This window comes from Dermacentor silvarum, chromosome 9, assembly GCF_013339745.2.
Source record: "Dermacentor silvarum isolate Dsil-2018 chromosome 9, BIME_Dsil_1.4, whole genome shotgun sequence".
Lineage (NCBI taxonomy): Eukaryota > Metazoa > Arthropoda > Arachnida > Ixodida > Ixodidae > Dermacentor > Dermacentor silvarum.
Genome location: NC_051162.1, coordinates 75,383,349 through 75,400,911, shown reverse-complemented (window position 1 = coordinate 75,400,911; position 17,563 = coordinate 75,383,349). Strand labels below are relative to the sequence as shown.

At 44.0% G+C, this 17,563-nt stretch overlaps 1 protein-coding gene across 1 annotated transcript in view; it reads left to right on the top strand.

Annotated features, from left to right (window-relative positions):
- The first annotated feature begins 210 nt into the window (after positions 1-210).
- LOC125939843 (uncharacterized) overlaps positions 211-17,563 on the top strand; it is a 33,907-nt gene continuing 16,554 nt past the window's right edge. Inside the window, exons 1-3 of the mRNA XM_049655322.1 lie at positions 211-327; positions 4,610-4,876; positions 8,462-8,539. Of these exons, the coding sequence (XP_049511279.1) occupies positions 232-327; positions 4,610-4,876; positions 8,462-8,539 (441 nt within the window). The 5' untranslated portion in view covers positions 211-231. The remainder of the gene's footprint in view (positions 328-4,609; positions 4,877-8,461; positions 8,540-17,563) is intronic.

Here is a 17,563-nt window from a genome sequence, read left to right as displayed (position 1 = left end):
CTGCAACGATACCTCGCTAACAACTGTTTTCCATGAGAAAATTTCAACGCACAGTTTGGACAGCCTCTTGTCCGTACTTGTTCCTTAAGACAAAAATTGAATTTATATTTATATATTTACGCTTTCGCAGGAGAGACTCCTAAATCAATTGAGTCTGTCAGAAATGAAGTATTGGAAATGCTTGAAAAATTCAAGTTAACAAGCTGGCCCTTGACGACAGAACAACCAGGGATGAAAACAAAAGATATATTAATAGGCACTGGACTTCGGCCTGTCGCAACAATATCTTCAGTGGGTCAAGAAGACGATGAACTGTACATGTTGTCGGTAAGTTCCAAGAAAAGCAACATGCAAAAACTTGGTCATCGGTAGAGCTATGTCATATTATTTGATGGTGACTATGTTCCTGAAGTCGAGAACTTCTTTAGCACTTAATCGCGTCCAAGCTTTCATCCTGTAGGGGTGCACGTGTTTGTTTATGCGGCCTCTCGGGCGCATTTTCAACTTGTGTTTAGAGCGAAAGTTAGTTCCAAAGCTAAGAAAAATTTCCGTTGTCATTTAGGTGCAGACGTTTGGCGACAGTGAGAAAGTAAATAAGTACAGACCGCAGTTGCTGCTTTCTCTCTTTGCCAAAGTTTTTCAAGGTGTCGTAAGCATGCATTTGTGTTTACATTTCAAACAGAAAATTTTATTGCAGCTGCATGGCATTAGGCCTGGGCGATCTACAGAAACCAACCTTGTGTCTATTCTAAACGATGCTGCACCGATTCTTGAAGACTGAGGTCAGGTAGACTATGTTTACTTTGATTTTTCAAAAGCTTTTGATTGGGTCATTGTTAACATTGTAGCACACAGGGTAAACATGTATAGTGTCAGTGATGCTCTTTGTTCGCTCCTTAAAGCCTTCTTGTAGCCAAGTAAACATTATGTTAATTTTTCAGGAAGATATAGAGAGGAAAGGCAGGGAAGTTAACCAGAGCTTTACCACAACCATATATGACCTCAATCATCATATTACAAATGCCAATCTATTACAGTATGCTGACAAAATGAAACTGTTCGCTTCTGTTGCCCTCTTGAATTTTCAGGAACTATGACACACCATTGAACAAGAAGTGTGTCCCTAAAATGTAAGGGTCCCTTCTGATAGTAACCAAAATTTAAAAAAATATTCTGGGGTGTTACGTATCAAAACACCATGCGCTTTACGAGTAATGCCCTAGTGGAGGACTCCGACTTAATTTCGATCACCTGGGGTTCTCTAACCAACACTCAATGCATGACACACATGCGTTTTTGCATTTCGGCGCCATAAGAATGCGGCCGCCCGGGTAGGGATTTCATCCGCGCCCTCGGGCTAAGCAGCCTAACACCAAACCACTATGCCGTCATAACCTATAATTCAGCGAGCATGTTAGCCATCATAAATGCGTATTTAAGTGCTCTCGGTGTAATATCCCGTATAACTCGCGTGGTCTATACCGGTAACTTGTGGTATTACTCGTGATCCTCATTGTTTCAATGTTTGGTTATTAGCAAACTTGAATATTATTCAGTAGTACGGAATAACATTTGCGCTTGTCTTCAGGAGAAGATTGTAGAAGTGCATCCCAGATTTCAATGTGATTTCAGTGGCATCACATGTGTAGAGTTATTAAAGTTGGTAACATGAGTGTCACTACTTAAATATTAGGACTAACAATGACAAAGCTGACATTTTCAAAAATGATACCAATTTTAAATTACTATTAGATTATTCTTGAATTTTATATGTCTTTTATAGTGGTCGCGATATACGACACCTATAGAACGCCGCGTGTATACGAATGGCGGAACGCACGTCAGCACGCAACGAACGCAGAGGTGCAATCTGTGTTTATTTCACGCGTCTTCCGCAACGCTTTGCTGGGGCTGCAATCGGGAGCGCGCTTAGGGCGCGCCCCTACAAGGCTCCTCCTCATGGAAGACAAGGATGTTTCATTAGGTGCGTTTCACGCCGATTAACCGTTTAACTCTCGGGAAGCGGAACCGAAACATATGATTTCGGCAAGTGTGCAGGTTTTACGCGGTCGATCGCTACAACGTCCGTGCGGCCGTTTACTGTCACAGTGAAGGTCTTGTCGGTACGCCCAAGCACCTTGAAAGGGCCTTCGTACTGTGCCGTAAGAGATGGCCGGATGGCTTCGCGTCGCACAAAGACGTGACTTCATGAAGCAAGGTCTCTGTTTACGAAGGCATCGTAGTTGGACGGTTGTCTTGCGGGCGTTGGTCGCAGAGGTTGACACAGGTGCCGAAGCCGCTCGATGTAGTTAGGCAGTTACAGGTCGGGGGCAGGAGCCGGGGCGAGGAATTCACCGGGCAGGCGAAGGGAGGTGCCATACACCATTTCAGCTGCAGTGCACCCGAGGTCTTTATTCGCCGAGCGAATTCCGAGCATCACGAGGGGAAGCTCGTCAACCCATGAAGTTCGGGCGTTGCGAGCAATGAGTGCAGCCTTCAACTGTCGGTGCAGTCGTTCGACCATTCCATTTGCGGAGAGGAATTAATTGAATGAATGCAAAACTTTATCCTCACAAAGGAGGTTTCTCAAAGGGGGTCACAATCAATATATATATATATATATATATATATATATTGTGCCAGAGCAATGAAGAAGATATAGATTGCCGTAATTCATCTGACTGCAGCTAGAATTGCAATATTTCAGCTGAATACACGTGGGCCTTCTTTTTGCAAAGCATCCTGTCTATCCGTGATGTTCTTTCTTCCGCCAGAACCAGCCTCGTACATATAGGTGTATTAGCTGTATGTCTCGGAAACCATCATCAGAATTATTCATTTTGTGCAGTCATGTCATACTGGAGTGCTCCGGATTAATTTTCACCACTATAACCCCAGAAAGAAAATTGAAGGCGACCTACGTGTGGATGATAGGACGTCGTCCACCGTTTCCGTTTCCTTACCCGACTCATTTATTAAAAAGACTGGACCTCTAGTCTGAACATCCTTCGAACGCATTCTGCTGCCACCGGGTGGGGTTTCCGAATGCCGCTTTGGCCTTTTCATCGTTCTCCGACACCGCCAGCACGAAGCTCTAGTTAAATTTTCTTACGTCGAGGCCTCTAAATTTTCCTTTTTTTATCGAATTTCAAAAGCGCTGCTGATGACATATAAATAGTTGGTGTACAATAATGAATTGCACAAAAATGAGAGGACAATAGTTTTTAATAACATGCTGAGGGCTGAGGGGGAAGACGCTGAAAGATGTAGGTTGCTCAAACACGAAAACAACCGGTAAATTTGACTACAATTTTTTAGCTGGACAGCTTGTGAGCACACTTACACTGAAGTACAGCGAAGTACACCAACACTCGGAACCCCCTCGGATGTGGCCACTTGCTGTGGTTCTTTCAACGAAGGGCCGCGCACTTATAGCACTTTCATGGCACCTGATGACTCCAACCATCGAACCAAAATACCATGAGTGATCATTTTCATGAGAGGAGAAAGTTATAATACCATGTCATAAAAATGAACCATGCTCATGGCAATCATGAACAAGGCTAAGGAGGCAAAATGGCACTTTCTTTCTGATAAATTCATAGGGCAAGCTTTGCTTCTGATCAAGCCAAAATGCATGGTACATATTCAGTTCAGCGAGCAGTACATGTAAAGGGAGGTAGGCATCAAAACCTTAACGCGAGAACTCCAAGTTATGTGACGACTTAGGTAAAACCATGAATTACTACTGTGACGGTGAAGGGTACAGCGACGGTGCGATGGGCACTATGATGGTGTCTGTGACTGGTGTCTAAGAGGGTGTCGGTGAGAGTGTCCGTGTCGTACTGTGAGGGTGGCTGTGATGGGTACTGTGATGCTGTATCTAACTGTGACGGGTACTGTGACGGTGTCACATACATGTGAAAGCGGTTGAAATTGGTCGCATTGCGGCTGCGTTAATAACTCACATTCTTACGGCTTCCGTTTGTGATCACATCAAATATTGCACGTGTATTTTCTAAATTTATCTTTTAGAACGTGCCCCCTTAACTTTTTGCCACGAATGCTTTCTCAAACTGACGCAACTGACGAATGCTTTCTCTACCGGTGCTCTGGCAATGTTGCTAACGTTTCAACAAAGGGCAACATTCTTGAGGGCAACATGCTTCCAGAATCCTCCATACGTGCTCAGTGTACTCAAATAGAATTGCCATGAAAAACAAATCTATAATGCTTTTCAAGCGGATGGCGTGGTAGTAGGAGAGAAATTGCCGCCTGCATTGCATGAAGTGAGGTAGAGGCAACTCTGATGAATCTAGTGGCAGCTCACTGCATAATGTTTAGTGGCAGCTTTATAGGGCGATATTTTAAGCACTGGAAGTTTTTCGTTGTCATAAAGTGAAAGAAATTTGGCCTTGATCGATTCGCTTGGCCAAATGCAATTGAAACACGAAATTGTTGAAACATTTTTTATGCGGGTACAATTATCTGGAATATAACTTTTCTTAAAGAATATGAATGCTATCATTTCGCGTGTTAGTCACCCAGAAAGGGAATAATATGCACAGAAGTTTATGGTGAGCACATATGAGTTATGATCTTTCTACAGATGACTTTGCCTATGGCACGGTTCGCACCATCTGCAAACGTAATGAGTCACTCTGAACAATATCCGGAAGTGCTTAAGGAGTACAGAAGGCTCATGCGCAATGTACTAAAGGTGTTTCTTGGCACCGAAGACGCTACACTGTTTGAACCCGTAATGGGGGATGATCGCGACGACAGCGCCGAAGACATGCTCAACGATGAAGCAAGAAATAATGGCATATCTGGTGTAGTCACTGACATAATTGAAGTCGAAGAACACCTAGGCAAAGTGAGTATAAAGTGATAACCTTTCTAAAATTTATGGGAGGGAATGTTTTGCTACGCCACAGGAGGAAAGTGACGTGCAATGATTGGTGAACATTATAGAACAGCACAGAATACCCCACAGTTGGGTATTTGTTACAGAACATTTTTCGTGCATTTATACCATGTTCTCATGCATTTGTCGTCCAATTACAACAGCAGATATGTTTTTAGGAGACATTCCCACTCGCCCCGTTGGGCATCGCCAACTTTCAGTTCATTTCAGTTCATTTCAGATTCATGCTTGAAACATCAATTTCTTTCCTTTCCTCCCCTTCTTTTTGCTCTGCAACTCTATTCGTTATGGAAAACAAATTACCTCGCTCTTAGGCCTTGCTTAAACTTATTCCATCTGGGTTGTGTGAGACATTATCAAACAGAGCTTGTGCTGCCATCGGATTTGCGTTATGAGAAAGTTGGTGAGGCAAATGCTGTTATGTCTATATAAAGTCTTCAGTTTCAGAGGCATTGCCAATAAGAGGGAATGCGAGGTCGCATTTCTTAAAATTAGGAACAAAGTTGGAGCATTAAATAATTTACTAGTTGTAATGAAAGTGCTGGCTGTCATTGAATTAGGGTAAGGAACACTTAATAATACAACTTAGTACAAGTATATGCGTGAAGCCATTGACAAAATAATAAAATAGAACCGATACTCGAGCACGTTGAATTAGCAATAAGTCGAAGGTTAGTATAGTTTGGCGAAAGCTACTTGAGTGCGAAATTAGGGAAGGAGCAGGTTGGAAATCTGACGATAGGAAACTATGAATAGTAGAGTATGAACAGTCTACTAATCTTAGTACACTATTTGGGAGTGCAAGCGGTTCATGAAATATTGTTGTGGACGGCGATGCTGAGTATAAAATTCATTTCAGTTCCCTATATTCGGTATCCTTCAAATCCACCTGCTTTTAGTCTGCTTCAAGAAGAGGTAGTCAATCTTTGTAAATTTCTAATCTCTTTCTTAAAACTTCTCCAACACATCTCCTGTACTATTTCTAGTAGACTAGTAGTAGAGGACATGTGATCGAAGAACTTTGCAACAGGAATACTTTAAGAATAATGATACCTTCCTTTCCTTCGTAAGCGTAACAACAGGTAGTGGACATGGAAAACTAGAAAAAGAACGACAACTCAGATTTCATGCTCAGCAACGCTGAGCAAATCATAACATAGTATGTAGACATGTTGTATAGAAAAGGGCAGCGATCAAATGTTTCATAGGTTTACTATTGCCTGAAGTTTGAAGAAATTGAGAAGAGTGGGAAAGAATTAGGGCCAACCTAGTTGCAGTAAGAGGAAAAGCGAAGAACTCTGGCTACTCTTTGCGAACAAACGTAAGGCATTAGGACTGGAGCATGAAGTTAGAACGGCTTGGTAATGGATGAGGCCGAATGAAAATTGTTTCAGGTACCGCAACTAAAGTCACAGTTTAGGCACCAAGACAGCAAACGGTTATTATCATCATCAGTCTATATTTATGTCCACTGCAGGACGAAGGCCTCTCCCTGCGATCACCAATTACCCCTGTCTTGCGCGCTAGCTGAGTCCAACACCACCTAGTCTTCTGCCGTACTCGACTGCGCTTCCTTTCTCTTGGTATCCATTCTGTAACTCTATTGGTCCACCGGTTATCCATCATAATCGGTAAATGGCCTGCCAAGCTTCATTTGTTCTCTTAGTGTCAATCAGAAAACACAGCGCAAAAAAAAAAACACGGACACGAGAGAGCGACACGCACACAGCGCTGACTTGCAACAGTTTATTCATGAATACATGAGGGAAGAAATATATATGGCTCTGCCATGCGCAACATGTGAATAATTAGCAAAACACTGCAGCATCATTTCGAATGATGATAATGATAGCCACGTGCTACCACTCTCTTCAATGTTGTAAGATATGCTGTCTCGCACGAGCTTAATGGTAGCTAGCACTTCGCTATGCATTCCCAATGATGATCGGTGTTGTATACGGTGTTATGGTGTTCCCTGAAATCGTTTAATGATTTAACAGATAACAACGACTTGGGCATTCATTGCCGGGAAAGAATGGCTTAACAACACGTGAAATCATTGAGGCAGATTTTATAGGAAATTCGATAGCTCGTGCGTCAGTTCACCTTCTATTGCACTGAAATCATCGAATGCTTTGTTAGATCAATGAAATGATAGCAGTCGCAGGCAGAGCCATATATATTTCTTCCCTCATGCTCTTTCACAGCGCTGTGTGCTTCGCTTCTCGTGTCCGTGTTTTTTGCGCTGTGTTTTCGGCATGCACCAACACGCCCAAGCTATTATTTCCTTCCCCGTTTGCTCTCTGGTCCGCACCACTCTCTTCCTGTCTCTTAACTATGTGCGGCCAAAAATGATTTACTTAACTTACAAAGAATGGCTTAACAATTTCAAGATATCATCGAATGCTTTGGATCAATGTAAGCAGTCAGTGCTCTTTTACTCTTTTCATGATTCTTATTTCCTTAAGACTATGTGCAGGATGAAGACCATCAAACTGAATCGTTAACAACTTGAGAAACCTTCCACAACTGATTTAAGACTTACACCGACAAAGTGTTAGAGCATATTTCTTAGCATTATGAGGCAAATGAGTAAATCCATGCTGAAAATCCTGTAACGGAAACAAAATTCTCTTATTGGTAGAGAAGCTACTGAGAGGGGGTGAGAAAAATCTATCTAGGCTATCTATCTATCACAGGAAAGCCATTACGGTACGAATAAAAGTGATTTGGAACGTATCGGATGGGTATAAGAGTAGGTAAGTGGGCCTGCAGGTAGATGATACATAAGTGTTGCTGCTTTTTACGTGAAGATCGACCAGTGGTAGGTACAAAAAAAACTAATGCGACCCTAATTTTTCTCATTCAATGACAGATCTTTACTAGCAAACTTTTGCACCAGTTCGATCGTCCCAGGTCCTTATACTTATTTCTGCCTTTCACATACTAATTTGGCCTTGGCGACATCATAGCATTTCTTCTTGCATCTTGGTGCTTGCCCGAGGTATGCCATCCTAAGGGCAATTCCTGTATATTTGTGGCCATGTGAGACATGTTTCGTCAGCGGCACGCAAGCCGTACCGTCATCACAGGTGCCGAGAAACTCCTAAATACGGAATATAAGTGTACACGTAAGACTAGGTAAATCGCGAGAATGTGGCACGCACTTGTAGAAGCTAAACGATACTACCAGGAACGGTATTCTGTAAGAATACCGTTCTAGTGGACTTTCCATTTAGTGAACTTTCCACTAGTGGACTTTCCATTTCGCCATTTCGGCAACCGTTGATTCGCTGCTGCTTGACGTGCAGGAAGGTGCCAGCCAGTCTCCTTCCTGCACTTCAAGCAGCAGCGAATCAACGGCCGCCAAAATGGACAGTCCACTAGGTAGACTCTTGCAGAATATCACCCAAGATTTTGACTATCTTTCTTATGTGGCTACTTCATGTTACGCTGGCCTCTCACATTATTTTTGTATGCGCCACACTTGTCTCGCCAACTATTCACGTACATTACTGCACATATTTTTTACAGATGGTACTCGATGCGCGCAAAAAGGCCGACAGCGTTATTAAAAACCTCATGGACTGGCAGACTCAGCTGGGGAACAACGTAAGTAATTCTCGAAACTATTGCTTTCCTAGTTTGTGTAGGACCCCATTTTGTTTATGACACGTAGCATGCACTTATATCGCGAGTAATCATTTCTAAATCCTATCAGTACAAGCAAATTCATGCATTACAAACTTGTGACTTTCTTAAAACAGTAAAACGACGACATTACCTTTTCTGTTTTGTTGAAGCAATAAAATTAAACACTGAGTACCCACATCCTCCTGCCACGTCCATTCAGATACTACCGCTTCTTTCATGCTCATCGCGCTGATATTCTCTATCTGTCGCAATGAAAGAAGAAGAGGGAAACTCATTATAATGAGGCACTCTTCGATAAGCGGCTTAATTTTTGTAAGCGCTTTAATTAAATGAATGAGCAACTAAAAGCACACTGAACCCGGCTAATAATTTCGGCGGAAACCCGCACAGCAGCGGAATTTTCATTAAATGGCAAAATTGTCATCCACTCCAATACTTACAGCACAATTGCTGAAGTAGGAAACTGTGTATATTAAATGTTTTAAAAGTGGCTTGAAAGATTACTTCATGCGACCGGGAACAGATGACTTTCTCAAAGAGTGGAGGTCAGCGGCATGTTAACATACTGCACTCTTCTGGAATTTCAGGCACAATAAGGTCACTGTATTTGGCTACGTTCAGAGTTCATCGACTGCATTTCTCCAGGTTCGACATCACGACACACACATCCTTCTTGTATGATCGATTACAAAAACTCAGATGACTCTAGGTCAGGCGATACCATTTAGTTTTATCAAATTTCGTTCTGTCCGAGCACTTACGTGCCAGAAAATTTGAATAAGGACAATTCGCCAGAAAGCTTGAATAAGGACAATTCGCCTATCAGACGTACCTTTAAACAACCTGTGAACAATAAGTACGGTGAATGAATAGCTGGATTGTGGTGCTGTTGGTACAACTGGCGGAAAGCCGGGCCAAGAAGTGCGCGGTCTCTCAGTCATCGTTTGCGGAGCCTGTGTGTTTGTCCGGACGTGCAGACGTGCAGTAAGGTGTAATACAGCGACGCTCTTATGAGTGAAATAGGAGCAGTGTACGAAGGGGAAATTCTGCTTCAAGCTTTGGAGAACACGAAGGGAATGTAAAGATATGCTGCCTCAGGTGTATGGAAACAGTGCTCCCTGCTGATTGTTCCTTTTTCGCTCTCCTGAAGAAACAATCAAACGGACAATGGTTCTCGAACATTGCGGACATTCCAACGCAATGTAAATGCTGAATTCAGCCGCATACCACAGGCTCCCCTCACGCAAAATCGGCGAGGCGAGGCTTCTACATTCGTTCTCAAAGTGCATAACCATGAGAGGCAAGTACATTGACGGGCAATAAGCTGAAATTCCTACATACATGCAGCGCGTCCTCTGCAATTATATTATGCAATTACTCATTCACTGTGTTTATTGAGCCCATGTTGTATATCATGTGCGGCAGCAGAAGCTATAGGTCAAATAGGCAGATGGAATGACCGAATGACGGCATGAAATGTTTGCAGATGTAAACATTAGCATGTTATTCCCGCAATGTGGAGGCTTTGAGTACTCGCCGCGCTTTGCTGATTGCACCAGTACAAGCAACAATAGAGAACGTTGCACACGAAAGTGGCTTAGGAGGCCTAAATGTATTCTGAGCGAAACAAATGTTTCGACACTGTTTTATTGCGATAGCAATTATATGGACACTTCAACCGGATTTGTACCGTCGGCGTCGCCGTCGCCGTGAGGTTCCGTATAGATTCCAAGGGCGATAAAATCGTCGCCGCGCGCCGTATGCGCGAGCGAAAGCGCGCGGGGGACGAGCGCTATCACGGAGGGTGAACGCACGGCGGAAAGCAAACGCGATCGTCCCGCGAAAGCCCGTTGGGGTATGCGAGGGAGGGAGGCGGGGCGGCGCTGTTTATCTCGCAATAAATGTTCTTAGCTTCACATGGGCGCCTTGACCATTTGGTCACACAATGTTATCCATCTATATGAAGAAAACATCCCGTTAAATTTGTTGTCCAGCTGAAATAGCTTTCCTGAGTTTATGTTTTGGTGTTGTTCACAGGACATAGAAACTATTTTGGGAACGCAGTGAGGACTCACGAATAGCAGCAACATTGTAGAGAATAACCAACATACTTGTAAAAACGTTACGCTGGCTTATAGCGTGGTTTCATAGGACTAATCAATACAACCATCTTTAGTCTCAATTGTACAATCCAATCAGCTTCGGTAATGGCTGCATGCTATGTTCAGATCTTGAGTGTTTACTTTGGGCAGTGGTTCTACAATCGCACTCTAGCTGTTATTGGCACGGTGTGGCTGTTTGTAAGTCTTTCTCTAAGTGACGCTACCCACACATAGCTGCTTAGTAAGTCGATATAGGAAACTGCCTACGCCACAATAACGATGATGTTGCCGTAGAAGTTCACAACCAGTCACTATTAGGTTGCGCAGGCCTTGTGGAAGCAAGAACATATGTTACTTAGAAGTGATGCCTAGGGACATTGTGCACAGAAGCTTGTCTTCTGAATCAGACAGATTATGTTTCAGCGCACGGGCCGTAATTGGTGTTTCAGGGTTTCAGGGTTCTCACTGACCGTAGCCTGCACCCGTTTGAAAAATTCAACCGCCAGAATGTCACCTCAATAATGACAAAGCGTATTACTTTGTCACATTTAATAATTGGCCATGAGCTCTTGTATCGACCTGAAAGCAAATGATTTCGCGACATTTTATGAAGATGGTCACCTCGAATTAGCTGTGGTTAACGTGTAAGGCGGCATGCACAACATACATACTTATCGCTGCGTCAAACTGGAAGCTGATAACGTGGAAGCAATGCGCTGGACAGGTGACAGAGGGGATGGTGAAGACAAAGTCTGGCCTCTAGATAGATATACTGAGAATGCTAGTATCCATGACGATTCGAAGACGTGTTATCAAATACCTCGCGCAGCTGTTATATAAAGAACAGTTGGAAGTCGGCGCTATGTTTGTTGTTCGCAGCTTTTGCAAGTGTAAAAATGTCATACGCTTGTTTTAACTTGTTCGCCTAGCGTATTTCTTTCCCTTCTGATATTGAATGCGAAGCATTTCTTGCCGGCGGCTTTGTCCGTCTCTCCCGCGGTGTACCACACCCTCACAGCGCATGCGCGTCCCCCCCTCTCTCTCCTCTCGTACGCTCCCCCTTTCTCTCCTGTAGGAATCCTCTACGGAGCGGCGCCCGCGTGCCACACCCCCACAGCGCATGCGCGTCCCCTCCCCCTCTCCTACGCTCCCCCCTTTCTCTTCTCTAGGAATCCGGAGCGACGCGCACGACAGGTGGTGCGACAGCTGCATACTCCACTGGGGGCGCCACATTAGTTCCGCGGTATGAAAATGACGGAGCGCGCGAGCCTCATTCTCTCTCCTGTGCAGCGCTGCGATGAGCGCTCAGGCCGCTGCCGCGAAACCATCTCCCGCTCAAGCTAACCATGTCCCCGCTGCTTCGCATCCACACATGGTTCCCTTTAGCGGGAGATGTAGTAACTTTTTCCCACACAAATGTAACAGCTATTGCCTTTCCATTTCCTTATCTAGGAGACAAGCAATGAATCCTACAGGCAGCAGCTTTTTGATCATTGATACAGTATCTATCGATTAATAATTTTGAAACGGTAACACAAATAACCGAGTTCATGCTCGGCGTCGCATTGAATCTAGACACTGGCGACCAGGTTGATGCCATGTTTAGGGACATTTTCAAAGGGTTTTACACCATCCTTCATCATAAACTTCTCCAGAAACTTAGTTCTATTTTGAATAACCCTCGTATAGTGTCCTCGATTTCTAGTTTGCTGTGTCAGAGCTGCCAGTTTGCTAAATGTGACTTCATCGACTCAAATGTCGTTACCATACTATAGGGCGTTCTACAACATTCCGTGCTTGGCCAGTTGCTCTTACACCTCAGGGATTTCGCGTGTAACATTTCATCTCATATGCCTTTATATCCGATGAATGTGTAAGTTACAATGAGATCAAATCACCCGAGTGCCATCAACGTATCCGTGACTCATATGCCTAATTTTGTACATGATGCAACACATGTAAGACGAAACTTAACGTTCACAAAACTGTTCTGATGTCCTTCACTAGACGCGCTTCTCCATATGCCTTTGACTACAGATTTATCGGTGCGCCGTTAGACCGTTCTAACATATATATATATATATATATATAGTGGCTGGAATCTTCCTCTCGAATAATATGTCCATGTCTCAGCATACATCTGCTCTTACGAACAAAGTGCTCTAAAAATTGGGTATCTCCGTCGTACATGAAAGTCTGCTCCTTCGGACCCTGAGTTACTGCTTAATAAATCACTCATTTCCCCACAATTGAATATGGTGATATTGTTTGCTCTGCATACAAGCAGTGTTATAATAGGCAAAATTTTATAGGCATGAAACAAAGCAGACCAATTTATTTGCCGCCGATATGACCCTCATTTTACACCTTCTTCAACATTATCTTGGTTAGACCTCACCCCCACGGCATGCTGTTGAAACATTAAATTCGTTTGCAAGCTATGACCTGCTAGGTTCTCTAGGACAACGGATTACCATTAGTTTAATTTCATGTTATTTTCTGTGTGTACTAACTCATTCAAGTAAACATTTTCCGCAAGGCATATGTCACCGGTGGGAAGCCCGCGACACTCGGCACAGCACGTTTGGTGACGTGGCCCAGAAACTCCTGTCTGACGTGGATTTGCGGCCAGACAGAAAGCCGAACACTGTGGTCCGGGCCACCCAAGCCATGACCTCGGTTGGGACAACTTGGGTGTCATCAGGTGCTGGCGCGTGACCCAGACCAGTACTCCAAGGCTTTGTCGATGTTGTTGCCGGAACTCAGCGCTGGTGCTTCGTTTTCTTAACTTTTATGCTCCATTTTTCTTTTCTTTCTTTCTTTTCACCGAACATCAATGTCGTTCCTAATTCTTTCATTTCAATCCTGACATTTATGAATAATAATTCATCTTTCATACTAACACTTACGATTCAACAATCAACAACATCGTAAAATTCTAGTTTACTGAAAACTGTCATATGTGGTGCATGTATACAAACCGGCGATAAAAACGAAATGAGAAACTACAGACCTATGTTCCTAACGTATGTTTTATGGAAACTACTTGGACACGTCTTATCTTCTCAAATCATGCAATACATTACTTGTAACGACATCCTATTTACCTAGCCGCACGGTCTTAAACGAGGCCGGTCAGGTGACTCCCAGCTTTTTGAACTATGGATATTCACCTCAACCTCCATGAACTTACTCAGACTGAAGCCACTTTTAAACATTTTACTAGAACTTTTGATCGTGTGCCTCATGACTACTTAATATATAAAGCGAGACGGTCAATGTTCACTAAAAAGTATTAAAATCAGTCGAAGAGTACTTCATCAACAGGCGATTGTGATTAATAAGGTTCGTAATTTCAACCTGTTATGTTCGGTGTGCCTCCAGGCTACATTTCGGGACCCACTCTATACTAAATCTACATAAGCCATATTCACGAGGGTATAAAATCGGAAAAGCGGCTATATGCGAACGATTGTATTTTATCATCCCGTAAAAAATATGTGGGCAACTTGCACTAGTGGTGCAAGGCTGGAGTAAACAGCGGAGCTGGTGATTGTCCTAGCTTCTTCAAGGTTTTACTCGCCTTGACTAAGTTTTGCTAGGAAATGCTAAGTGCTGCTAGGCACGGTATTTCAAATCGGCTCGCTGCCGACGCGCAGATTCTTGCTCGGCCGCGTGACGCGCTCCAAGATGAGCGGCTTCTTCTTTGGGTATCGGAATCTTCTTTGGTTCCCATGTCAAGGCTTCATGTACTCGCCACATATTCAACGAGAGTTCTGACGCCGTTGCGGTGGCTCCAAGCTTTTATCTCCCGGTGACGCCACGAATAAGCTCCGTCTCCACACTTGCCGGGCACAGCTAGAAAAAGCCCGCACAGCCCGCGAACCGTGTTGACGCGCAAGTAACGTCACGGTTTTTGGCTTCGCCGAGCGAGGAGGTTTTGGCGGGAGCCGGAGTTCTGGTGAGGTCACGTGATCCCTCGGCGAGCGCGCGGTGTCGGTGTGGCTTGGCGAGGCATGTGAGCGGTAGTTTGGAAGGGCGTCGTGAAGAGCTTGGCGAAGCGATGGCATGCCTAGGCAAAGCGGGGGAGCAGCTATGCCATGTGGTTTATAGGCGACGCGAAGGGACGTCATGGCTAGATGAGCAGCTGCGTGGTCGTAGCAGCTGGCGTGGCGGCTGAGGAGAGTTGCCGAAGCTAGGCGCAGCTGCGACAACTGGTTGCTAGGTTACGCGCGGTGACGTCATCGCCCGGCACAGTTTCTGGTCTATGCTACGCGGCGCAACGAAGAGCTTAAAGAGCTCCGCTGTTAAAAATATTGTTCAGTGCTCTAAATTACAAAATCATTCAAACATGATCGAAATGTTATAGCCCGGCTAGCAAATGAGGGTAAATACAAATAAAAAATAAGCTTACAATCTTAACAGCGGAGCTGCTTAAGCCGAAGGTTGGCCCGTATAGCGTAAACCAGAAACTACGCCTGGCGACGACGCCACCACGCGTTGCCTAGCATACACTTTGCACAGCTGCGCCTCACTTCGCCGCCGCTCCGCACCACCGCACCGAGCTGCTACGACCGCACACGTGCTCCGTCTAGCCATGATGTCACTTCGCTTCGCCTAGCAACCACATGTGCCCCGCTTCGCCTAGACATGTCAACGCTTCGCCAGGCCGCGTCTTGAAGCGTGTCGTGCGGCCGAGCGAGAATATACATGTCGGCGGCCAGCCGTTTCGGAATACCGTGCCAAAGTTGCAGCCGAGAAGAGGCGTCGTCGAGTCAAAGATCCCGAGTTTCGAGAACGAGAACGCCAGAGCCTGTGCGTTTTAGTATCCAGCGTCGTCGGTATAGCGACCCTGGTTGAAACTTGGTCGATCACAAGCTCCACTGTTTGTTCCAGCCTTACACCACTAGTGCAAGCTGCACTAATTTTTTTACCACTCACAGTGAAAAGAAATGCACAAAAACACACTGAACGAAGAACTTTTAGAAACTGCACAATCCTTTAAATATTTTGGCGTCCATCCTTCTCCTACTTTGCCCTGGCATTATCATGTAGATTGCTTTGTGTCTCCGACGTGTAAAAATCTTGGCTTCATTCGTGGTACGCTTCGTAATAAGGCTAACAGCGATACAAAGCTTCTTGCATATAATGCCATAGCTTGCTAAACAAATGTAATATGCCGAATATATGTATTCGCAATGAACTGATCTCCCCTCCATAATACATTTCATCAAGGTTAGATCACAATAACAGAGTTGGAATTTCATTATGCTACTATTGTTGACCATCAGCACTGCAGTACTAGGTAACCTTGTAGAAACTGGAGCCTTTCATTCAGATTTTTGAACTACCAATTGTATTAATGTATTGTATTACCGTAATACTGAGCGGTTACATCTAACACAGAAAAAAAGTACAATGCAGCAAAATGGTCCGTAGTACAAGAAATAGATAACATTGTATAACCGAGAGCCATCTATTTCTTGTACTACGGACCATTTTGCTGCATTGTACTTTTTTTCTGTGGTAGATGTAACCGCTCCCCTCTTTAATGCTCCTGGCCCTGAGGGTACACGAAATAAATAAATAAATAAATAAATAAATAAATAAATAAATAAATAAATAAATAAATAAATAAATAAATAAATAAATAAATAAATAAATAAATAAATAAATAAATAAATAAATAAATAAATAAATAAATAAATATCCAGATCCCGCACCAGGCGTATCTTGCAGAACAAGGCCGCGTGACTGATTGCAGGGAACAATGTTATCGTGAACTTTAAAGCATCACCAAAATAAAAACTATACTGGCCTCATTTTACTGAAGACAAGAAGGACGATATTTTGGTTAACCTTCTTCCATCAGCTTTATCCCTGCCCCAGCCCCTCCTCTCCGGCACCCATCTTAGCCTCGAAAACAAATTTCTTACGAATTGATCATGACTGTAATGCTGAACCTTCATTTCCATGTACTAGACTATTGAAGCTATCATTCCTTCCCATTACCAGTTTGAAATTGCATCATCTTCCTTGAAGTACAGCCGAAATAATTTACATTTAAAATACATTTAAAATCGCACTTGATGAAACATTCAGAAATTAAGGATATAAATACATTCTTATTAGCGTACTTTCATTTTCTTTAAAACACCGACAAAGTTATCTTAACCTTGCTGTAATCCTGTGTTGTAAACTGGTAAGCAAGCCTTCCTCTTGTAAAGTGGTCAACAGCAGTGATCAAGCAGTCAACAGCAGCAACGATGAAGTGGTCAACAGCAGTGACCACTTGACTCAGCAGCAGGGTTCTGCTGGACAAGGAAGTGGTTGTAGCGTCCCGACCGGAGCAGTAGTAGGTCGGTATTGGCTTTGGCAAAGCGTGCACGAAGCAACATACTCGTATCTAGCTGTGCGCGTAGAAAGACCTCGTCAAAAGAATCGGCTCTGTATGCGCTCGTGTGTTCTGTGGTAACCCAAGTGACCTGACGTAGGGTCAACGTGTGAGGCCTGCAGAACTTCAGCGCGAAGCGATCGTGGTAGAACGGGAACCATCCATGACCTTCCGGGTGAAAAAATATAACGGTAGAGCCCGTCGCCTTCGAACTTGAATAGTTTGAGCTGTTTCCGTAGCCTGGCATTGGGTGGAGATGAAACACCGGTAAGGCGATTGATGATAGCATGGCAAAAGGAATCGGCGCAGTGGTGAGTGGAAAGCAGTGAAGAGCGGTTTGATGGAGTCAAGGAGGAAATCGGTGTAATAGACGATGCGTCATCCATGCGGCCAATTTGACAAGGTGATGTGATGTGCTCCGATGATGGTGGTAATGGGCATCGTGAAAGAGCATCGGCATATTGGTGCTTCCTTCTGGACTTGTAT